Below are 25,757 nucleotides of genomic sequence, written 5' to 3' on the forward strand. Positions count from 1 at the left end.
AACAATAACCGAAAAAAAAAATTCACCTTCACAGTCCATTAAACCGCATTATTCCTAGTTTTCACCCTTTTGCAAGAAGCGCCGAATGAAAAGGAAATAAAACCCCGAAGCTTTAGGTGGGTAACTCCAACACCAGATGTTACCTTTGAATGGCCCTTGACAATGTTCAGTGTTCACTGTTACCGCTATATAATCCTTCGACATAATCGTCAGCAACATTTTGCGTTTCGCTGATTCCAAAGAGATCGATCCCCTACTAACCCAGTAAGGGGGTGGATGCGAGATTTTTTAATGGAGGGGAGGCAGCTGCTGCGAGGCCCATTGGCCTTTAATTACAATGTCATTGTGCGCTCCGATCCAGTTTTCCTCTTATCACCAAGATCTGTCACGTCCCTTTCAAAAATGGCTGACCGATTATTAGCCGTTGAATTAGCATTTGGACATTTCCATGATAAGGTCGGGGGTTGTATCGTGCGAAAACGATTTGGGATGGGAACTAATAGTGTACATGTTTTGTTGTTAAGTGTTCATCAAAGTAATAGTATAAAAATCTACATCCGGACGAGTTTTCTTTGACATATAATCTAGTAAGTGGTTAGTAAATGTTAATCTCACAAAAAATAATACAAACTGACACTAGACATGTCAGTTAAATTCGGTAACAAATTTAATAGGAAAAGCAACTTGTCACACACATCTTTTATATTTTGATAATGATTACTAAAAAGTGGACGTAATATTTTTGTAACTATCAACATAATTTTATGGGTATATGGTGGAATATTATCCCAAACCACAAATTAATAACAACATAAAAACTAGACCAAAAAGTAATTAAAATATCTAAAACCCCTTAACCCACATAAGGTTATATTTTCAGAAAGCGATTAATGTTATTGAAATTCAAACCCCAAAAATATAACATGTGAAAATCAACGTATGACAGTTTGGCTACAACACTTGTCAAGTACACAAAGCGTCGCCCAGTCGACAGCGTTGAGCGTTGACAACCCTCCATATCGCAGTGGTAAATGAACTTAGCGCCCACTGTGATTAAAATTGAGCCAGTTTAGACAAAGCCCCCCCCCCCCGGCCCAAACAGTCCCCCTTCCACGGATCAAATCGCAACTCATGGTCGAACACGCGTCGTATGCTATGATTCAGCACCAACGGCCGATAGTTTTTTAAGCCCCTAGCGCCTCTGTCTGTGCAATAATTGATTTTTATGAAACAGCTGCAGTTCTGCTTTCGGTATTGTGAATTTCGTTTTGTGTTTTGGTAGATTGCAGTGGTTCATGAGTTCAATTTAGAATTTAATGATTTTAAAGGAAAAATATTTTATGGGAAAAAATTTACAACTGATCAATGTATAGTATACAATTGCTAGGTATCCTACCTACCAAAAATGCTTTTGTCATATGTATCTTTGGATGGTGATGGTGATGTTATTATTTTTTAATATTACCGGCAATCCATGGAGGTTTTCCAAAAATAAGAATAGTGAATGAAAACTTTGATAAGCAAATCATTTCCGCGTTAATAAAATCGAAACTGGCACAGGACTTCTCAAAAGTTTTCCCATTTACACACAACTTTACAAAGTTATCATAAAATTAAATTAAAGAAATAAATATTTAGTACTGTACCCTTAATGAATATTTGTATATATACGGCAACGTATATTGTACATACGCTTATATAAATTGAAAAAGTCAAATTCAACACTTTTAAACGAAGAAAAATTGCATACTTGACATCACAATTTATAAAAATAATTTATTAGGCTGCATTATATAAAACTTGTACAACTACTACTCCGACGTACAGAAGGGACTCAAGATTGTTTCGTAACAACTTTCATATATAATTCACGTAGCCCACACAATTCTAATACAAAACAATAAACGAACTGATAACATCCAGCAAAATAACCATCTCAGTCCAGAACGTTCGAAACAACACACCAACCAACACAAAACGCAACAAATTGTTATTGAAAATCAAACAAAACATCGAGACAATACTTCTCCTTGATCCACGACCGAGCGGGCTGTCCGTAACACCGTATAATTAAGGATACTCTTTAAATCACCAGAAGAAACAGTTGATGGATCACTAGACAAATAGCCGTCGCTGTTATCCATCTGATAAAACATCGGACCTAATTTATTCTCCGTTTGAGCGATTGACCAATTGAGTCCGATTTGGGAATTGCGTGATTTGACCCGAGGGTTGGGGGGGGGGGGGGGCGGTCACGGCGATCGCGGCGTCTTTGGATTGATCTGTAGTCACCCTACGTCTGTAATTCACATACTAGGGGTGGGGTTCTTTTATAGTTTTTTTGTTTATAAATATATACATTTTATAAAAGTTATTGTATGGCCAGGTTTATTTGGTTATTGGTTTATTTGGTTATTGCATACAGTAGAATCTCGATATCAAGACTCATGGGGATTATTAAATAAGGCTTGTTATCAAGGTTAACTTCTTATCGAGGTTCACAATAACATGTGATTATGGGTAAAAAAATTCAAAGGAATTTGAAAATTACTTGAGTTATCAAGAATGACGTGTTATCAAGGTTCCACTGTATTTGGGCAAAAATGAGTTTTTATTGGAGTAACCAATGAGTTAATTGGAGTATTTAAATTCATCTTTTGGGGCTTTTTTGAAAGTATAATTCAACTTTAAATGGTTAATAGGTGTCTTTGTTAGTGAATAAAATTGGTTCTCGCGTAGATAAGAATGTTATTTTAATGGTATTTAATTTATTTGTAAACTATTCATTTTTTCAAAGCCATTATGAAAGCTCGTGGAATTACCTTCAAGATGAGAGAACACGGGGAGCAAGCGGGTGTAGTGGTTAGGTGTGGGGCTTCGTTGTCCGAGGTCCCGGGTTCAAATCACGCCGATCACCAATAGATTTTATCCATCCGATAATGCCGCAACCCTCTAGGACTAGCCTAAAGTAAAGTGTAAAACAGTTCCGGGCTAGAACTAGTGTCCTAGAATATGAAGGTAGGACATAAAAAAGCATGATAAAACACAACACCACATACAACATAACACTATGAACTTGGACATATAGTTCTGCTTACTGTACTAAAAAATTAAATTGTACACTAAACTACACAATTCTCTCTCTCTCATTTTATATACTATCTTTACCGTACCGTAATTATGTTCCGATACAAAAACGAAATGATCTTTTCACAGATTCTTCCTGGACATAATTTACCCCAAATCTATCCCGATCGTTCTAATTTACCTAATTTAACATATCCCAGAGATCTAAACAAACCCTGAGGCCAGTGTTTCAATACTAATTACAGATACAGACCGTTATAGTCTGGTAAGCAGAAGATGGCGTGGATAGATAAGACAAACTCGTGTAAAAGGCCAGTCGAGTGCATGATATTTAATTGCTACGTGAACGATTTCAAACGAATGCTTCCTGGAAATTGCACTGTAAAAGTGTGCTAATTGTTTTGTGATACGAGCTGATAAGTGACGCCGCATGAGAAGGTGGGCGGTTAATGAGAGTATGAATGTGTACGAGCAACAGTGTGTGGATATTGATGGTAATGTGGAAGACTAGTCAGTTTAGAAAAAACGTAATTGTTTTGTTCCTTCGTGAGTTTATTGATGGAGGCATAGTTTTGTCACTGTTTACGCTTAGGCAGAGTGTTTGTTTGGTGGTAAACCAGTATTGAAGTACACAATCAAAATCAAATCATACGTTATTTAGCAGTAACGTAAAGGTGGTAGGGTCTGTTACGTATTACGGAGGTTATTGTTTTGAAATGGAGCCAGTTTATCTATCATCCTCGCGTTCAAATCGCTAACATTTAGAACATTTTTCATCTTCTATTAGAATTAAAATTCACCCTTTTTAAGAAAAAACGCAAACATCTCCCCATCGCATTATTAATTCGCAGCCGTGATTTATTTAAGGCGTCAAAAATTCATTTGTTTAGGGACACCATCTCCGTAAATCAGGGCGAATTAAACTGCGAATTAAGGAATTAAGCAGCTGGCGGATTCGTTTACATTGCAGGCAGACCCGCAAGCCGACAACGACGTTATTAATTATGAAAAAAGGGGATTCGCGCGGGTTAATTAATTATTTTCGGCTGGTCTTCTTGATAAACAATTATTGATTTCCCTCCCGTTTTACCCGCGCTTTGTGTTACCGGTTGATAACAGTTTCTTATTCTATTGATAACGCTCAAAGTTCCCGCTGGCGGTTTTCTCTGCAGGTGGGGACACTGAAAGGAATTCATTAAGGACGTTTTCTTTTGGTGGCCTGCAAGGGAAGATTGGGTGTAGCTTATTAATGTTTTGAGTATCAATGTTTTTTACCCGGATGAGTTTCATTTTCATTTTCTTCATTTTACTTTTGTGGTTCTTTTCTCTCGTTAAACATCAAGGATCTTTTGAAGTTTTGAACTAAAATCCGGACTTTTCAATGTTTGTGAGCCAAGAAGAAAATTATGTCCCTGAATTGTGTTGGTAGAATATAACTACTTTTATTTATTTTTTGTGTTGTTAGTTAACAAAGAATTAAATAATTTCAAGAATTATTATTTAGATAGTGTTTCACTCATTTTTTTAACCCAATTCATGAAGAAGTGCCATCAGAGTTGGAACCCCAAATTCTCATCACAATTGTAAACATAAAGTGAAATCAAATTTGCCTTTGGCATAGCTACCTACAATAAAGGCTTACTTACAACACAGAGAATCTCTGTGCTTACACCACTTTCCACCAATGCCATACTCGTTCCACAATTCTCCCAACATCTTCGTCCCCGGAGTACCACAATGCTGCGTACTGGGTTCTCTTTTGTTACAAGTGTATCGAACGCGTTCACATTGCCGTTTCCCAGTGTGATTCCATTTGAGAGCTCCTAGTGAACTGCATTCGCTCCGCTCCGAGTCCAAACCGAGTCCCATTATACCTTCCAATCCTCACTTATGATTGATCGAGTTTTTTGTCGAATGGTTTCGTTTGATTAAAACCAACAGCGTTCTTTGTGCCGGCCGACTGCTCGCAACGCCGCGTTAGGCGCCACGAAAACTAATATTTGATCGTCTTTTTTATTTTAATGTCAAACTGTAATTTATTTTGTTTTGTTATGGTCTCCCGACTGCTGATTGTTTAGTAACAAAGACTTCTGACGTGTCATTTGCCGCGAGTCTACTGAATTGGTTCAGGGATTGTTTCGCTTCCGATTCTCCTCGCGTTTAGTTCAAAGTGAGCGGGGTTTTGGTACAGGATATATGAAATGTCTAACGGGAAAACGTAAGACAAGATTTAATATAAAACTATGACACAATTACGCATGTATAAAAAAGACAACACATCATGATACTGTAACTAGCAACACTTTATTTTAAAATATCACAATACTATTTATTTCCATTACCACCAGAAGGATCCAACCTTACGTTACCAACTCATACCATTGCCAAATCCACCGAAACTTCAAGCACTTCCGACAGCACTGCAGTAACACACCCGCAGCAATCAAGGCGCAAGAAAGAAAATGAAACGAGGAAATCATTTCCGGTAGATTCGCGTAGCTTCCGACCCGCTCGCGTGGGCCATAAGTTAATTTAGTTTTGAGCTGCGGCAACGGGTGTCGGCGCTAAAAATAAGACAGCTTATATGAAACGAGCCTAGATCAATGTTGGCGTGCTCCCGTAAGGTTCACATCAACAAATTTGCAGCTCTTGTTTATTAATGCATGTTCGCTTCACGCGAAGCTTCGTGTAGACTGCGTGCGTGTGTGCGTCTACACGTCCATCCGTCTTGGTAAACTCGCTGCGAGTGACAGACGATGAGTGTTGTGATTACTGACGTTCGTACTTGTTTGAACTTTGTTTCTGTTGTGAGAACGTGACGTCACGTTGCATAAAACATGAGTGTTTGTTGTTACACATCGCGTCACGGTTTGCCTAGTATCATCTTCGGGTGTCCACTCGTGTGGAAGTTCATCCGATATGTGTGTTATCATTTTTCAGCGGATAAACAAGAGTTCAGTTGCACTTGCTTCGATGGATTGACATGATTCCGAAAAGTCGTATTATATTTGCCAATTCAACTACGTGATCATCTCCCGATGACTGAGATTCGAGGAAGGCGTTAGTTTTGTTATTTTTCAATTCGATGAAGTTTGCAAGTCATTTTACAAACCAACATAGAAAACTGTCCCCATCAACCTATCCAATCCTTTAAACACTGTCAGTCTTTGTTTACAAATAGCGCGTGCAAAGAATGCAACAGACTAATCAGATATTGAAATGAGGCCTTTGCTGTACAGACCCGAGACCTGACTACTGCTCAAGTTTACGGTCCTCTCAGCAATCGAGCTGTTTAATTCGCCGACAAGTGGCGTTGTATGCATGAGTTGCGTGGTCTCAGTCTTTATAACCACATAAACTCCAAGGTAACCATTGTGAAAACCTTCAACTTTCTCGCTGGAAATTCAAAGACAATCTTTATCTAGTCCATAGATGGTGGTAGAAGACTTCAAAAATGCTGCACTGAAATTTGGTTATGTGAGTGACAACACAAAGATGATGATCATGCCTTCATTGAGTAAAAGCAATTGTCTCACTGATAGATTCAAACATTTCAAGGATAGTCTACCTCAAATGACTTTTGCTAACACATTTATTTGAAATAAATTCGCTCTCTTTTCACACTTTATTACCGTTGCATTTTCCGCGATGCGTCTTAGTTGGCAGTGCAACTTTTGTGTCATTTGCATTAAAAGCTACCCTAATTTCCTTAAAATCCTAGATGAATCAACAGATTATAGCAAATAAAAGCTTCCACGGTCAAAGTAAACCGGTTTTTTTATTAGGTAGATTACTTCACGTGTTTAAAAAACGTTTTATGAACTAACCCAATTAATTCTATTCCCAGTACTGATGTGCCAGCTCTAATTTTTCCCTGTAATGACTCCACCTGATGTTATCATTGAGTGACAGGGGCGGGGGTGTTTCTCTCCATCAACCCCCCCCCTATTTCACCCCTTCCCACCCCTATCACCTTCGCCTAGCGTGATGCCGTGATGCACTTTCATTACCCAGTCTTCATGCGCGATGCAAATCCCCTCAATCCGATTCTTTCTGGAGACTTATCTTTCCGGAAACTGGGTAACAACTTGCATGAAAACATTTGATTAGACTTGTTATTGTGAAATGAATACAGTCTCAAGAATATGATGTAGAACCACAATAAGGATTGGGTCAATGCCTGGTTTGAATTAGCAAATTGAGATTCATTCAAGAGCTTATGACAAAATCAAAAATTGCCTAGGTAACAGAGTAGTTGGAGAACTTACATTCGAGTGCAACACTAGTATAATGATCAAGAATGCTTCTGAACTCTTTAAATTCTCTTCGAAGTTATGCATGGATCTAACAAGGTAGAGATTTGATTCGTCCCTCTTGAAGTAATGCTATCGGTGCCGAAAACCAGACAAAAAGACTATTTAACAATCTAAACAGCAACAAATTTGAATTTACATATCATGGTTCGAAATTATGAACCTGAATAGTTTGATCCTGAGATTTTATTCTGCGCCACGTTTCCAATAATCAATAATTGTTTAACAAGAATGCGTTGGTATGTGATAGCGATGACCTAGAGAGAGATTGGATAATTCACACCAAAAACTTGTCGAAATTGAGGAAATTGGATAACTAAATCCTCAAAAATATATGATAAATATGTAAAATATTTTCACTGAATCCCTTATAGGCCCCGCTCAACGACCCACCAATACAGCGAGCATAAAAAGCGTCGCCCTTCAATTTTGAATATCTCGGCGCATCAGTACGTGAGCGTTTAATCGAGGGTTCGATCCCCTGACAAAGAAATCACGGGAAATTACTGTAGAATACACGAGCACCGTCTCCAATCACCCTTTGTCGGGCGTACGTGTGTGCTTTGTGCAAGAAACCCTCAGCAATCTGTTTGTTTTATGCTACACGGTGGCATCCGAGACTGTGGGCTTTGTCAGCTAGATTGCCTCGGACACTGCTAGGTGACCACGTGCCTTTTGTCGCGAGCGGCGCCGTCATCGGCGTTTTTGCAAGTTCCGTTACCTTGTTATGACAGGTAACGGTGTTATTTTATGATCATAATGTGATGAATGTTTTGAGGCTATGAGCCGGTGATCAGAAAAACTTGTACTTATATAGGTCAAGTTGTTTGGGAAACAAATTAATTATTAGGTCTATTTGCCTTTCAAATACCGATTAAAGATGTGTCTAGTCCTCATCTCATCGTATGATCTTTATAAATACTTCTGCATGGGGCAAAAAATAAGGGATTCCAAATTTAACAGTGCAGTATCAGAGTTTAGTTGTTTTTATCCTTAAGGCTTTATTAGGGCTATACTCGGTATGTGATTAAAAGGGTTGGTACTGTATATTAGAAAATGTCGTGTTCGTCTCAATACATAACTGGTTTAGACTAATAACGCATTTATCCTCACAATTGCCCTAGCCCAGTTTTCCCATGGAGTACCACAAGGTTCCACCCCGTTCTCTTGTTTGTTCTCCACAGACACCGTGACCGAACATGCCTCATGTTTCTTTGTTGGTCCGTTTTTACAATAGAAGCGACCGCGGCCAATCGATGCCTACGCTTGTATTTCAAACGTTCCTGTGGATTAATCCAGAGGGCGTCCTCTGTCCTCTGTTCTGTCAGTCACGGTCTCCACTGGACTGTACGACGACATTAGCTGCTTCAACACCTCCATCAAACGATTCTTCCGCCGATTTGCTCCTTAATATTAATCATCATAGCGTTTCCGCACCGATGACACGGAAACATGTAAAATGTTCGACTAGAAAGTCCATCTCTCACTCGAGGACGATGGAAATTAATCCGCCCAGTCTGGGAGAGTTTTTCGAGTACGAGGTGGTTTCAATTGAGAAACGACCAGAGCTATAAATCGATACCAAATTGGTATTCAAGGGGGTACCCCGAGATTGAATCGTCACCGGCAAATGCCATCACGCGTATCGCTCTACGGACCGGGACCGCCTCGCCGCCGAATAAATAAAGAAACAAACGTCCCTAATGGGTTATCCGATGTTAAATATAAAATATCATTAGTAAGTTGTGTAGGGGCGGTCCTTGGTCTAATGGATACTTGACGTGTATCCAGTGGTCGGATGGAGACGTTGGGAAGCTGGGGATTTGGTGTTGAGAAGTCGGAGTGGCGCCGGCGCTAGCTAGCTTGTAATATTATTACAATTCTCTATTTACATACAACAACGGCTTAAAAACAACTGAACTGAATTGCTGACTAAGTGGTTTGGCGAGAAAGTATTGTGATGTAGGGAGAGAACTTGCATAGAAACAGTTGTTACGATGAATATGATAAGCTGCGGATTGCAGCAATACCAACCATGAAACGTTATTGGCGTCAACACTCAAGGACAATCTTGCAACTTCTACACTGGCTTTAACTATTCATAAACATGGATTTATGTGTGATTACCTACGCCACGTTTAGCTATAGATCCTTGTATTGTTCTTTGATTCAGTTGGAGAGTTTCCTTGTTTGCTAATGCTCTATCTGTACATTTTAAACGACGCGGTGGAAGTTGAAACAATCTTGTTGGAATGACTCGAATCTTTAGAGCCTTCCCATTCCGGCTAATTGAACAGGTAACATCGTAGAACAAATGGATTTATCTCTCAGATCTGAGGCTGGTGAGAACTCATCACGCGGTGCGAGTAGTCTGCTCATCGGCTCATCACGACGTGACAGCGGGGGCGGACAGCCGGCGCGGCCGATCAGCTGGAAAAAATAAACACGATTGATGCGAACAAATCTCAGGCTCCGTTTCTTAATTAAAATACTAAGTGTGTTTGTGCCCTCTCTCTCTCATACTACTGACTTTGATGAGAAGGAGCTATAATTATTCCCACTGTCTGTGTCAGTGTTATTTCTTTGTTCTTCCAAATGACTGATGACCCACAAGATTGGATCTACAGATGTCGGTTTTTTGTTCACTTTTGTTTTCTGTGAAATTTCGCTTTGCCTAAGGCCTCGGGTACGATACGAGCGGCGAGCGGTGAGCGGCAAGCGGCGAGCGGCAACCTGAGCGGCACGTAAGCGGCGGTGGTGGCTACGATACAAGCGGCACTTTTATAACGCTCATGAAATTTCCCAAGTTTTATAAGTTAGTTTAGTACTAAATGGTAAACTATGCTTACCTGCAAGACGTATTGCAACTTTGGTTGCTATCTGACAATTGTTTGCCTTTAAAGAAAAACTTAGTTTATAGAAAAACCACTTTTCTGGTGACTGAAGTGTTTTTAAACTTCCTTGTTGGTCATTCCACAAACATTACCTGGGCTGCACCTCACGTATAGACTCGTATCGCATGTTTGCTGATGTTTTCCTGTCATTTTAGGCCGAACAAAAGCATGACTCACCTGAGCGGCGAGCGGCGTTTTCGCGAAAATCGGTTTTGACTTGGAACCATGAGCGGCGCTGAGCGGTGCCGCTCACCGCCGCTCGCCGCTCAGACTTATCGTGGCCACGCTCAACAAATTTACACGCAACCAAATGAGACCCGATGTCAGAGCGGCGCCGCTCATACCGCTTGCCGCTCACCGCTCGCCGCTCGCCGCTCGTATCGTACCCGGGGCCTAATGCGTCCGCGGGCTCGCCCTATTGTTTTTGGCCGCTTCAATAAGTTCCTAATGCGCTCGCTGTTCATTAGGCTACTCGTTTGCGGCGCTTTGTAGATCGGTTTGATTTTCATTTTGAGGTTTTTTTTTTAGTTTTGTTATTTGGGATGATGTTTACTTTCAATAGATAATTTCACTAAAATGTAGTGCTGGTAGGCATCGTTGGAACATCGTTGTTCATAACATTGATAAAAATACTAAATGCGTTTATCTTAAGAAAGTCTTGAGGTTAGTGTTGTACTTAGAGACTATTTACGAGAGAAATAATAAATCAACAAGCTTATTGATAAAACCTTGTTAAAAATTCCAAATTTATAAAATTTTCTTTTGCAATTACAACAAATATAAAACACATAAAAAATATAAATAAAATTCACCCGTTTTAAACCCCGTTTTAAATATTTAACCCCCCCCCCCGAACCCGTTTTAAATATTTAAAAGCAAAGCACAAACTCCACAACCTAAACTCAAACTCCACACTTAGCACCGTCTACCACATGATTTGAAAAAGAAAATCCAACAACCAATCAATTACCATTCCAACAAACAGAGCTGGTAAATATATATAGTTGGCCACAATAAGATAAGTCGGGTAAATGACGGTGATCCGGCGAGCCCGCAAGGTTCGCGATCCCAGCTGCTATCACATCAACGCTCATAACAATAAAGTCAAATGGACCGGGCCCGACATTTGTACAAATCTATTATTGTGATTATACGCGGTAAGTTGATCTGCTATTACGCGCAGCAATGGAAGATGCGATCTCCTCGTAGCCGGCGGCGGTAGAAGCGACCGGGTCGTTATGGTAGTAAAAATACGAAGGTTGGGAGCAGTTTGTAGAAACGGCTGCAGAGATGGGAAATTAACATGGAGAATTCTTAGATGGTTAATTCACAGTATCAGTTTAATCGTACAGTTTTAGTGTAGTGTTTTCGTGGTTTGACTTAGAAGTCTATGTATGGTGTGTTAGGCTGGGAGGTATTATTTGCCATTGTGATAGTTGTATGGACATATTATTCAAACTGATAAGCAGGACATGATTGGTGATGTGAAAAAACAAAATACTGATCCGCAATTATTAGATTGAAGGATTGGTAGGTGATGTTCGTGTTATTTTTTGTAAAACTATCTTTTGGAGCCATCTTGTACAATTTTAGCTCATGGAAAAGTTGACAAATCTATGGCATTAGTTTTACAAGGTTTTCAATTCCAAGTAATCCTTAATACTTTATTAATTTCAAAGACTAAATTTAGTATTGGCACAAGATTTATTCAAAAGAAAAGAAAACATGCAATTGCTATTTCATTGTAATTTATGAGCTCTTAAACAATACTAATTTCAGAAACGAAACAAACCCAACTCTCTTAAACCCTCTTTTGTGCGATGTGGAAATTTTAAAAGAAAATATTAATCACAAAGAGGGAAACAGCCGAAACGATTTGGAACGAAATGAGATTCAATATAGCAAAAATGTAGTTGGCAGCGCTCAAAGAGAAATGAACAGAAGCTTATGTCTGCCTCAAAGAAGACGTCGATATTGTTTTTGTAGCGGTTCGAAGAATTCACAATGGAATTCGTAAAGGAATCAATAACGGTTGAAATATAATACAACGTTTCCGAACCGAAAGACAAGAAATGTTGAGGGGTAGTTGGCTCGGGGCGCTTCTTCCCCAGCTGGTCCAATATATATTGAAATGCTATTTTTATTTGACGGGTACGTAACATATCGCCGTTTTACTCGGTCCGAGCGATCGGTATGTAAATGATATTGAGGATCCGTCACTGCCCTTCGGAAAAAGGCGTTTCAAAAGAAACTGTTCCTGAAAGGTGTTTCCACTAGGGGGTATTTGGGAGGGATTGTATAATCTGTGTGTATGAAATAATTTGTGCAATTTTATGTACATAGATTTGTATGTATTTGATTGTTCAAATTCATGCTTATGTTCCGAACAGTCATGATTAACTGTTTAATTTTACTACAGTTCCATAACTTAATTTGTTGCAATCAGGCAATTATTTTGTATCTGAAAACACCTTACATTTTTACCGTACATAGCAGCCGTGCATATTTGATGAGGTTTAGTTAAATTAAAAGATTTAACGACAGTTTTTTTCTAATTTATTGTATGATAATTTATAGACTATTTCCAGTGATACAATTTTTTTCAATCCATCGTCGATCTAAAATTTGTAATTATAAAAATCAGTTTTTTTGTCTGTTTTGATACATTTCGATAAATCCACATTCACATAACATCTTGCATAATTTCCCATAAACCTAGCACATAAACATCCCAGAACCCCGTATCCCACAAACGAACGTTAAACAGATGGGAAATTGAAATGCGGTTTTTTACAGAGCTTTTTAACAAACGGGCAGAACACGGGAGTTCATAAGCGAACATCAATCTCTCTGTTCACAATAAGAGATAAAAAACTAAACCAATAACTGTATTGAATGATATCCGGGCAGTGAACGCCTCAATTGGTGCAAACAAAGGTAGGGGATAAAAGATCGTCGGGGGTCCCACAAGGTTCGTGCTTCGGCCCGGTGTTGTTTGCTACCGACCCGCCTACTTGCCATTTATAATATCAAATCCAAACTAATGTTTCTGGCTCCACTTCCGATTGGGATGGACCGCCTTATTTATTGGTGTCGACCCCGCTATACATACGAGGCGATTTTTTAAGGCGTGATCTTTGGGACATTGTTGTTTGATGACTTGTCGTTAAAAAACCACTATTGTTGATAGAATTTACATTTTCCCATATACATTGTTACGAAATTTAATGCTATTTCCAAAGATGAGTTATAAGTTATGTTTTTGTTATCAACCCTCGAGATCAACATCGAATGTGGCAATTTGTTAGAAGTAGTTATTTTTTACTTTATATAATGTGTTAGATCTAAAGGGGTTGCTGTTTTCATGGATATCCACATCATAACGTTAGTTTTATTGAAATAATTACTTAAAGTCTTACATAAAATGTATCTCATTGGCAACATAAAATGATAAATTCCATCTCTCATACATTATTGATGCTACGATCAAAACTGATTCGACAGTAAATTTATGAACTGATGATAGGAAGACACGAAACCCATGAAACTATTACTTTATTAGGATCAGTGCTTTATGGTGATTATATAATCGATTTGAGACTCGATTCATTCGATGTATGGATGTATGTTCACTTTATGTTAAAATGAACCATAAACCATGAACCATGGTCTTATCCATACCAATATCATAAAGCAATTATCTTTCGTTCATTTATTCAATTTACACGTCAAAGTTAACATTACGCTAGTATACGTTCTGATTATCGAATGTGATGTTTTTCTTTCGTGAACTCGTCATAGGAATTTTCCATTTCTTTTAATCCTCTTGTGAACATCAAAGAGGCAGTTGTATTGTATTATAAATTATGCTATCGTATTCTACACCTCTAACGTACATAATATTAACCTAAGGCCTTACATATCTCTCTTACAGTTTTTTTTTATCTTTGCACTTACACAATTAATACCAAGGTATTGCACATCGAGCATTGTTCACGTTCGTTCGTGTTGCTCAACACGTCCCCCCCTTTCCCCCAAAAAACGTTTATGGTAGTTTTTTTACTATAACTTTTCAAACAGGCTATTATTTTATAATCCCCCAATCGTTATGTGAAAACTCAAATCATTATTGTTTGTCCGGTCCAATCTTCATAACGATATGTGAAACAATTAAATTTCGGGCCCCGCTAGCCGAGGTTTACTAATGGGTCCGACTGTCTGGCTGAAGGTAACGTGCCTAATTAATACAGTGTCCGATCGGATAGTGACGTCACTTCTCACTCAGCTGAGCCCTGATAGATTGTCGGTCATTGGAACAGCTGATGAGGGGGAGTTGATTTCCACTGTTGGCGTTCAGTTTTCACTGACTTAAGTGCGTTTGTGTTTAATTGTTCTACACATTGTAGAGGGTTAATGTAAGTAATTTTTAATATCCAATCGTTTAATAGTGACTGAGTGTATGGTTGTTGTAGGTTGTTGTTGGTTGTTGGTGTGGACATTGTTGGGTGGTTTTTACGAGTTAGGTTTCAAAGGCTGTTCAGTGTTCATACACGATGGAAGTTTAGAAATTTTATGATTAGTTATTAATCTGTGTAATGTTCGAACACAGGAAAACTATATAATTCTAACCTACCATAAATTATAAAGAAAATAAAAACTTGACAAAGGGAAATTTTGAAGATTTAATCAGGTGTGAAACAATATGTTTGTAAGAATACATGAGTGATACTGGAAATCTAAAACACCAGTACAAACAGGACAAAGTGTTAAATATTAATTAGTTACCTATACAATTCTACAAAAAGTAAATTCAACATTTCGTTTCGCTAAAAAGTTCTAACTTCTCTTGAAGAAGTCAAGACATTGGGAACCGAAAGGTACAGTAATTCCATTACAAAATCCTATTAGTGAAGACCCGAACGCCAAAGAAGGAATTATTGCTTGCATATTTAACAGCCCTTGAAACAAAGTCGGGGAACATCGCAAATAAATAATATTCCCCTAAGAGGCTTAGGCTTACATCTGTAAAAAGCATCACAAAAGGAGACCCATAAATCGACAGTAATTAAAATGAGACGCAATTACTAGCTGTGGTTACTGCCCCTGCCATCGGCCCATGAAATTAATAACACTGGCGCTTCTGAGACCGAGATCTTAGCACGTGATTTACTAAGGGTTGTCAACCCCTTGTGTCACACCCCTTGTAATGCTCTTTAAACGGTGAATCCTCCCTCGCAGGTGTTTTACGACTGTGTAGAGTTATTGTAGACATCGGTTTTCTACCGGGGTTAAGTGTTGTTCTGTGGTTTGGGGTCGAACAAATTAGTGTAAAGACGAATTCTCTTAGTTCTTGCCTGTTCACAATAAATGTGTTTCAGCGTAGAAACTAGTGCAATATATTCTAGCGGAACACCTCAACATCGCCCCGATCTCTAAACAACTCGGACGTTACAAGTAACATTACGAGTACTCTAATAACTACACGGCGCGGCGTAGACCGACTTGAGTACAGTCCATAAACACATCCAAGTCACTCAATCCGGTCCATTGAGAAGCCTGCGAGCAAACTCCGTCCCACATTAAATAGTTAATAAAACGTTTACAGACATGGCAAACAAAATGGTTGTCAGTAATCGGTGATCGGGAACTGGTTGCGAAGGTTTCCGCCGAAAGTGCGAGTCGCAAACCGGTTGTCTGTCCGTCTGTCTGTCTGTGTTCGTTGTACTTTATGGACCAGTCGCATCTGTGATTTATTCTGCCAAATTGCTCATACCAAGTTTCAGGCTCGATGTAAATAAGTCAGCCGATTTCCCGAGGTTATCCTCGATCTCGTGAGCTTTGTCTGCGTTTGTTTATGAGTTCTCTTTTTGCGGTTCAGTGAAAATAAGATAAACGTGCCAAATTGAACGATTGACTGTAATTTTGCGCTGTAGAGTACATTTGTTTTATTGCATTTTATTTTTGAAATATAAAATTAGAAATAGGTGAATATAAGTTTAAAATACGTTTAATTGCATGGCATCAGTTACTAAGAATTCAACTAACTTTTAATTTCAATAAACTCTAAGTTCATCTCTCAGTTTTTACCCCACCTAGAAAAAGATGACAATAATGATAGTAAAAATACGTACACAATGTGTATTGTCCTAATTTTTCCTTGAACGCTATTTTAAATCAACAAATATTACATTCCACCGGAAGCATGCATAAAACAATACAAATTATCCAAAAACTAACTCTCACGAGAAACAAAACTGGACCTAACACCGATCCTTGTGGGACTCCAATTTTATTCAGTTGCAAACAATGCTATGCAAATACATGAACTCCACGTTCTGCGCAGTTCCGGTCGACGAGTTGTCAAAGCAAGGGAAACAAAACGTGTCAGAATGACAAGTGGTGGCACAGGTTTTCCTGCGCCTGCGAACACGATAAATATTTCGTCAGTTTAGTTCAACGCTGGACACTTCGTCATGCCAGTCTCTCGTCTTTCTTTGGAGGCAATTAAGGCGTGCAACGTGCTGTCTATTCTTTGGCCGATTGTCTATGCCAAACCGATATTCATCCTCTTTTGTGCTTCTCTCAAGAAATATGCGTAAAAACCAACCGTTGTTCTCTTGCTCGAGTTGATCGGAATTTCAATCGGACGATGTCGGATAATGTGACGTTTCGCCTGAAGTGAAACCGGTAATGAACGCAAATAATATTATAACTAAGATACATAGGTAACAGGGAATAATGAATTACCAGTATTCTGTTGAATTTTGAATTCCATACACGGAATATATTTTTGGAAGAGCTGTAATCTTTTTGCTCCTCCACCTCAGACATCATAGTCACATATTTTGCTCTAAATATCTCCTATACAAATCATGAAATAGGCCTAATTCAGTGATCACCTGAGACCACTATAAGTTAAGAGTATATATGTAGCTACTATATTTTTACTATGTAACAGGGAATCCCCCTTGTCTCGAAATTAGAATCGGTAGAAAATAGTTCAAACTACCTTTTTGAAAATGCTGTAAAACTAACTCAGTTAGGAAATGGATATGCCTACATATGATTTGGCTGTTAACAAAGTAAAACGCATTAAAATACTTAGGTGCAAATGTTCTATATTATTTTCACACGCTTTTGAACGGCCTAAATAGCTTCCGCATTTGAAAAACTCAAAAATAAAAAAAACTCGACATTTACGTCGGTGCTCCATCACGGCAAGTTCAACGAAAACGAGGGTCAATCCATCATTTGTAAATAAAATAAAAAGTGGATCAACTTTGGCGGGAGCTGAGGTCGAGTTTTGGAGGGAGCGGATCACATGTAGAACACAATAATGCGTTGCATTCGCTCACAAAAACACAAAATCAAACAAAGGCCACACGCAGAAGGGATCCTATTGTGAACAGGGTTTGCGATACGTTATTGTTATTATCTATGTTTTTTACGGATATCCAGACCAATTCTGCTACTATGGGAGTAATCCAGCATTTGGCATACTGCTTGGTTGAATTAATTAAATATAATACGTACTTGAATAAGTATTGTAATAGTGTAAGTGAATGGATGGATATTCTTGATTTCCTTGATTATCTTATCGATGTTCTTAGCATTCAAAATTTATGGTTTGAAAATGGTTTCTTAAAGAAGTATTATTTAATTCAGTCATCATGTGTTGAGTTTATTAGTGGTTTGATTAAATTAGAGTCATAGTTGATACAGTAGTCGTATATGATGCAATAATGTAGTATACATTTTAAAATAACTTGTTGTATAGACTTTGAAAGTTTAAAATGAAAATTACATTGAGTTACGACCAGAGCAATAAAATAAAGTTTTTCAACATTAACTATTTATTTGTACTGAACCAAAATTTATTGTAACTCAATAACTCCATAACTCAATAATCTTGAATTAAAGTGTTGTATGGCATTTTTTATACGCAAAAATACAGAGTATGAAAGTATTTAGCTAAACACATAACCTAATGTTAGAGCGCTCGTAATGTACTGTTTATAACTTGTATATTAATCATACTACTGTATCAGATTTTGTATTAATCTGCAACAACATATTTCCTGTTGTTTCATGAATGTCGGTATTATTTACATTATGTATATAATACTTGTAACCTCTTTAATGTTTGTGGAACAACATAAACTATTTTGATTGCAGATTTCGTCCGGTTTCCCAATACGGTTACGATACGGGGTAAGTTATCTTTTACTTTTTATATGTAGCAAAGATCGTTTTCTTACGTTCACGCAATAGCGAAGAAAGCATGTTTCGGATTCCTTTAGATGTAATTTCAATTATCAGGTAAAATATAAAATAGGCGTGATAAACTGGACGTAAAATAATAGTTAGAAAGACCCCGTTTCTAAAATAAATAAATTAAAAAAAATTTGTTTCGTGATTTTAAAATTTTGTAAAATTTGTTTCAATATGTTTATATATGTGTGGACAAAGACACTTCTAGTAGCTGATATTTTGGTTTGTTTACAGGTGTCTCATGTCCCACAAAGCGTCCGAAAGGTAGGCAAAATTTGTTAAATCGAAGTTAAAGTCGTAGAAAAATGCTTTGTTGCATGTAAAACACGGGTTTTTATTAGTATTATTCCTTAAAATCGTACATTGTCACATATTTTATATGTGTTTCACATTAATAATAATTATGAACAATACATTCTTAAGTCAATTAATTAAATATGAGTGTACAAAAACTTACCATAGAAAACTGATTACTTAACAGTGCCGTTATATGAACTTTATTCAACAAAATTTAAGTAGATTTTAACATATTCATAGCACAGGCCTAGCAGCGGTTGTACAGATAACTATTCATATATTTATCTTGTTTGCTTGTATGTTGTTATTTCTTATAACTAACATTTTCACCTATTTTCCTCAATTTTGATGTTTCTCTAAATGTAGTTACTAAGCGTTCAGCTTTTGTTGTTAGTTGTTTAATGTTTAGTGTTTCATTGCTTAATTATGGCATGCTTTTTCTACGATTAAATCCATTTTACTCAGACTGTCTAAATCTATAGTGTAGATACAGAGGATTAAAAATTGTGAATATTTGTGTTATATGGTTATTTTTTATACATTTTGGATTAAACCAAAATACGTGGAATATACTATTATAATGTTTTTCAATTCACCACCAAAGTTAAACTTTTGGAGGAAGCTATACAATATAGCAAATCAAAAAACAAATTTGTGTAAACAAATTAAGGTACGAATGTTTTAAACATAGTTCGTCATTTTCAACATCAATTTATTCCACCACTACGTGCGCACTTCTCAAACGCAACATCCAAAATTCGAATTCTATTGACCGTGGAAGTTGACGAATGGGCCAAACAAAAAACTTCACGGACTCAAATAGTTTTTAATAATTCACACAGTCGGACCGAGTGATACGTCATGTCGACGCGAGCGTTTGTTCTCTAGGGAGGTTTAAGTTGATTGTTTCGATCAATCAAAGAACCCTGACAGGAGACTACAACGCGAGTATGTACTGAAGTCGTGGCCCGCTATGAGGCTAGGCTTGCGAGGAAGGCGTTGAACTGATCACGTTTATACTTTTGATATTGCTTGGCCGATGCGATTCAAATGTTTAAGGAGTAATAGCTGCATCTGCACTGTCAGTTTGATATGTGTTGGAATGCGCCAAATGACGAAATGAGGATGGACTTGAAACTATATTAGAGAGGATAAATTTAGAGAATATTCAGTTAAAGAACATTTTCTTTCGAATAAGGTTCCCTAGGCTAAAATGATATAGCTTTGATGATTTTCCTAAGGTTTTTTAATCCAAATAAAATTTGAAATTAGTTAATGTGAATTAGTTAATTAGTTAATTTGAACAATTATTTTTAGGACTTTAAACAAACATACCATAGAATTCAGAGGTGTTTAGCGTGTATTCAACCGAGCTGATTTTGCTAGTTAAAGAATACATTTCAAATTGTGTGCTACTTATGGCATTTTTGTTTTGTTTTAGACAGTTTAGAAAGTAAGGTCGTAAACATCATAAGAAACTTAGTTTGTACATTAGTTAAAACAACGGATTGTCGGAAATTCTCGATTTTATGTACACCTTTTCGTAACTTCCTTTATAAAGGGTTATACACCACGTTAATCTACCAAATATAAAAACAAAACCTACTTCTGGACGTGAAAAACACGAAAACAAACAGTTAAACGTTCCCAGGTGGTTTCCGGTTGCGGACGAGCATTGATAATCATCTGAGTGATAATTACGGTGATTATAGAACATGAAGCATTCGCAACTTAAATCGAACCTTCTCACTTCCTGGCATGAATAAACATGGCGAGGAACTGTCCATAAAACCCGCAACTATTCATTACTCAACTGTAATTCTTGTTGTTGGTCCTTCATTTGCTACTCGAGACGTTCTTGAGTTGTACGCGCGTGTCGGGACCGCATTAATTTGTTATGTTGTACTCTATGCGATTTTTGTAGTAGATAGGGTTATTATAGTAATTTGGAGGGAACAAGTGAAATTAAAATTTTAGTTACAAGTCGGTGGGTTCGAAAAATATTTGTTGAACTAGAGGAGGTGTGTGCCGATTAAAGTTTAGTTTTCTTGAGATTCAACTTTCTTATGTAATTTCAAAACTTTATAGTTTAATAAGTTGGTTAGTTTACGTAACATTAAATTTGTACCTTCACCACAACAAAACAATAAATGTATACCTACTAGTTTTGAACGAAAACATATTTACACGTCTATTATACATGTCTAGACGTACAGTGTTTAACCTAAAAACATAGTTTTATCGTTCTCTCCTGATTCTAAAATCCGGTTCGAAGGACCAAACTTCTGTTTTGAGATGTGAAAGTTTTAAAACTTTAAAAATTCAACTGTAGCTAATAAAAGTGTTATATGTAGTCCAAATATTTGTTTTAACAAACACACGATTTCCATTGTTTAGCAAACAACCATTCTGACTAAATCAAACTCGGCCATTGTTCCGAACAAAACATAGTGGGACGTTGAAGGCGCGCGCTCAACATCCTCTACTTAATTCAATTGACTGAAACGATTAATTCCACCAGTCTTTAGGTGCCTAACAATAGGCTGTTAACGATTTCAACTTTATGTGCTTGAAATGATGAGCGACTAGCTGCCTTTGGGCGCGGCCGGATTGGATAAATGGTAAGGAAATAAAAATTAGTCACGGTCCGAGAATAATCCTAGCTCGTCAAGAATACATTCTTGCATCCTGTTTTGTTTCTTCAATGGTAGATGTGTGCTTCGTATGGAAACAACGAAGGACTATTTAGTTATAACAAAAATTTACATTGGGAACTTATACATCATTAAAATCACAATCAATTCTTTCATGTTAACTACAGTGGTAGCAAAACGGGAGTGCAGATGAAGACCAGGTCAAGTCCCTTCAAACGCACGCACCCCCACAGGTCTCCATCGGCAATGTTTTGCTAACACTGTAATTCCCCCATATATAAGTAGTATTGTTAAATAATTTCCTCGATTTATTACATTAATTGATTATTGGTTCCATAATAGTATTTTGGAAGATAAAAGACTTCGACCAACACTCAGCTAATGATTTGGTCGATTATTTACGCCGAAAATTCGATAATAGGAAACAAGAAATACTTTGTCAAACTTCGAGTGGAGAACAGCTGTAGTGGGATTATAAGATCCAGATCCCGAATGTCCATTACGGCTCGCCAGTAGCAGCTTGCTAGCGGGTCGTCTGTCTGCATACATAATGTATCGCGCCAAATTGTCGCACTTTACGGTCGCCGACTCCTAAGTGGGATGGTCGGACTCCCGGGGGTAAGCCGCGTTGTCAATAAACCGCGGGGGTCCCGGGTCAATCGCGGCGGTTTTGGCGGGAGATTTATGTACATCACGATGTCAGTTGGGATTTAACTATCAAAAACGAGACTTGACATTGCCAAACAGAGATATAAGCTTTCAGAAAAGTGATCACAGTGTTTATGTTTGTGTTACACACTATCGGACAATCAAAATCCCAATTCTTCAACTCACATGCGATCCTCACATCGATTTCAAGTAAAGTTTCCACAGCGTTGATTACACCATGGGTTCTAGGTACGGTAATTTTTTCTGCTCATTTCACTTTACACTTTCCACGCGTTAGCCCAGTAATGTGTTATCCCGGATGTTATTTAGTCACGTTAACGTTTTGACACAACGACAACGACACATACTGTACTTTGTCACAGCCGAGTAGCGCGACCAGAGACGCGTGCGTTCATGGTCGGCCGCGCGTACAAAGCCTGGCCCACTTTGACCGAGCAGGTGCAACGCAAAAGGTAATTCGGTAAAGGATACGTGTCGCAGCGAAATTCCCTGTGGAAAAAACGATGCATGAAGTGCATTTAAGCGGTGCATCGGTGCACTATCCCAAAACGCTCCGCATTTGCATCTTTACTCCGGCACAGTGGTTTTGAAAGTGTCGCCATTTTGGGCACATTGTTACCTGCTACTGTACTCGTCATTTTATTGCCCCCCACTGTCACCCTTGTTCCGATTTTAAGTCTTTTTGAAGCGTTGCGTTGTCCCATAATAATCCCGTTCATTTTGTCCCCTCTACTCCATAAGCCCACTTAACCAGCTGTCGTCGAGCATGTGAAAATGGTGGAGCTTTGGGGGTCGGATTGAAATACATTATTATATACATGGGCAAATAGTGTCAAAAGTTCACCCAAGCCATTGTTTGAATGAAGTTGACAAATAAAAACGCAACGTTTTACGATTTTTTGAAAGTTCCTCAGAAGTCCAATGGGTCTGTAACTACTCAGTTCGCATTTGGCACTTTTTCCAAACAACTCTCTTTAAAGAAATTTGACGGAGACTTATCGAAGTAGTAACTAACTACTGTACGACTATCAATCAGTTAATTAATACATTTATCGAACTCCATCCACCACTGGCTCAACGACTGCTACTCCAGCCCCATGTTCCCGACGAAGCGCCGCCGTGGAAGTCCAGTACGGCACGGCTCTAATGCAGTTGTCTGCACGATCTCGCCAACCTCTGGCTCATTACTCTCTATTGTATGTTAATACGAGATACTCCGCGAGAAATTGGTTCGCCAGTCCTCTAACATATATTCAATTAATGTCCGGCAGACTTGCGACCACGAGTTGAATTTGGCGCCACCGTCCCACCGGCTCTTGGCAAAGACCTTAGACTTTGTAGTAGCGTGTTGACGGACTCGTAAACAATAAATTTCCTAGCACTTCCAAAAACATGCATACGAAACAATACATACTCAAATCACGAGAGGAGATTTTGTTTGACTGAAAAGGAAGGTGAGTAGGAGCATCTTGGTCTGATTAACTAGTAAAACTCTGCACTTCGTTATCTTTACAGTTGGTACTTTACAACTGGTTTAAGTCAGTTGCGAGGTACAGACCAGTTGGTGATGACAAGCTGCCATTAAAAAATAACTAAATCTCTCCTGCAGAAATTCTAATTTAAAATTCCTCCTGATAAACAACAAGGAAAAATTTCCTTTACACATTTTGTCAGACAAATTAGTTAAACCCGCTTCACTAATTGTCTGCTTAAAGAAGAAAATAACTCAAAGAATCTGAAATACCGCGCAATTCTTATTTACGAAGATGTTTCCGGAGCCAAATCAAACGCCGAAACAGCTGATGCCGGCTCGCGAACAAATTAAACTTAGTCCGGGGTAGGGGCATCTTAAACGTTTTGCTTATTCCCTCAGCGCTGAGATTGGAAAAGTGAAGACGGTGGCCTTATTAAGGGAATTCCTCCCTTTTTGTCGGGGGAAAGGAGGTCTTTAATCCAATTACAATAAAGTAATATCCTCACATCCTCGCTGGATACCCCCCTCCCCCTCCCCCCCACAGGAACACGTAATGAAAACAAATAGTCGTTCGATTTGGCCTGAGGAATGCTGAATCAAAATTAGCCCTCGTGTCATAGAGGAAGATTAGTTTGTCTGACTGTAGACAGAAAGATATTGAAATAAATATGAGAGAGCTCGCCTGATCGTGCAGTTGTGTTTATAAATTATTTAACCAGAGCCTTCTCTAGTACACAGAATTAGAGGTGGCTATGATGATTTAACAAATCATGCAGTGGTTCTGATTGCTTTCTGATATTTTAAAAATACGTGAACAACTACTGTCATCGTTAAATGTATTTTAGATGTCAAAAAAGGGTGTAAATCCCAACACATATGCATATATATTAAACTCTAAATATAACAAGAGTATACAAGTTAAAAATAAATTTAATAAAAGCTTTGTGTAGGCTTACGAATTTAAAAATCGCTCGAAACACTGATATAGTCATTTCAAATGCTCTTCGTTTTAAAACACCCGACTCTTAACGAAAACCAACATTATAAAAATAACAGGGCGAAACAGACCGAACAAAAGTATTTTAAACGAATCAACGGGTGTAAAGGAGTTTTACAAAGCGTTCCAGTCTGTTACCTCACTCCGTCGGAAATTGGACACAACATTTTTCCGGATTCATTGGGCGCTTTTGAAAGGGACACTAAAATTGACTCAATTAAAGTGGACAAAAGCAATTACATTTGTTCATTTGGTGTGATTCTCGTCGTGCCTAATGGAAGTTCATACGGGCTTTTAGGGTTTGCGGGAATCGAACCCGTAATGCATTTTGGGTAACTCGGTTGTTGTAATAAAGTCAGCTGTGACTGTCTCTTGAGCAAGACGCTGATTGGTTGCTGATTCGGTTTGTGTTCTCTCTCGTCCTGTTGTCTCTCTCTATCTATCTCTACATCATTGTGATTACAGTGTACGTACAGTATACGTAAAGCAATATCAATCACTTCTCGTATTAAAAAAAACACAAAAATCATCGCCGTGATTACAGTATTTTACCGTTGTTTTTCGTCATTAGTTTCTACCTTAAACAAATAAGACACAAGAAACACTCCCCATCGCATCCGAACAGTTTCCTCCCTGTAATGAGACAGTCGCATCATTAAGTCCAAACAAATTCTTTGTCAGTTTATTAAAAGACGCCAATTTCCTGCTTCTGAAACTCCCCCCCCCCCCGAACCACCCCAAGAAAAATCCCACCTTCGTTACGATTCGCAAACGGAACCTGAGAATTAATTTAGCGCCCTGTAATAAAGCAGGGACTTCAAGGAAAAGAAAATACTTTGTAATTTTCCAAGACTTAATTAATCATGTAAACAGCTTTCCCGGCGGACAGGCCAATTAATTGATGTTTCCCCGTTTGAATGCTTTGTTTCTGCGGATTATAGTGCAGCTCGTGTTTTGATTGGCGTTGTTTGATTGTGGCGAGTCAGTTGTTTTGATCGCCAATACCATTATTAGTCTGTTTGGTTCTGTTTTGTTGGTATTGACTGGACAAATATTGATAGCACACTCTCACGATTGTTGTGGTTGATTGCGTTTACGATT

The 25,757-nt window shown here is 38.2% G+C and overlaps 1 protein-coding gene across 9 annotated transcripts in view; it reads left to right on the plus strand.

Annotated features, from left to right (window-relative positions):
* The window catches only part of LOC128986728 (dachshund homolog 2-like), a 193,443-nt gene that overhangs the window by 16,569 nt on the left and 151,117 nt on the right, over window positions 1-25,757 (plus strand). For 3 of the 9 annotated variants that reach the window (XM_054407225.1, XM_054407229.1, XM_054407227.1), the window contains exon 2: window positions 18,470-18,505. The exons of 3 other annotated variants lie outside the window; for them this stretch is intronic. In XM_054407225.1, coding sequence (XP_054263200.1) covers window positions 18,470-18,505 — 36 coding nt within the window. Of the gene's footprint in view, window positions 1-18,469; window positions 18,506-18,799; window positions 18,830-25,757 lie in introns of all 9 variants that reach the window. 3 more of the 9 variants (XM_054407226.1, XM_054407230.1, XM_054407228.1) reach the window with 1 other exon arrangement.

This window comes from Macrosteles quadrilineatus, unplaced genomic scaffold, assembly GCF_028750875.1.
Source record: "Macrosteles quadrilineatus isolate MER2022 unplaced genomic scaffold, UCM_ALF_1.0 Scaffold_2__2_contigs__length_208266976, whole genome shotgun sequence".
NCBI lineage: Eukaryota > Metazoa > Arthropoda > Insecta > Hemiptera > Cicadellidae > Macrosteles > Macrosteles quadrilineatus.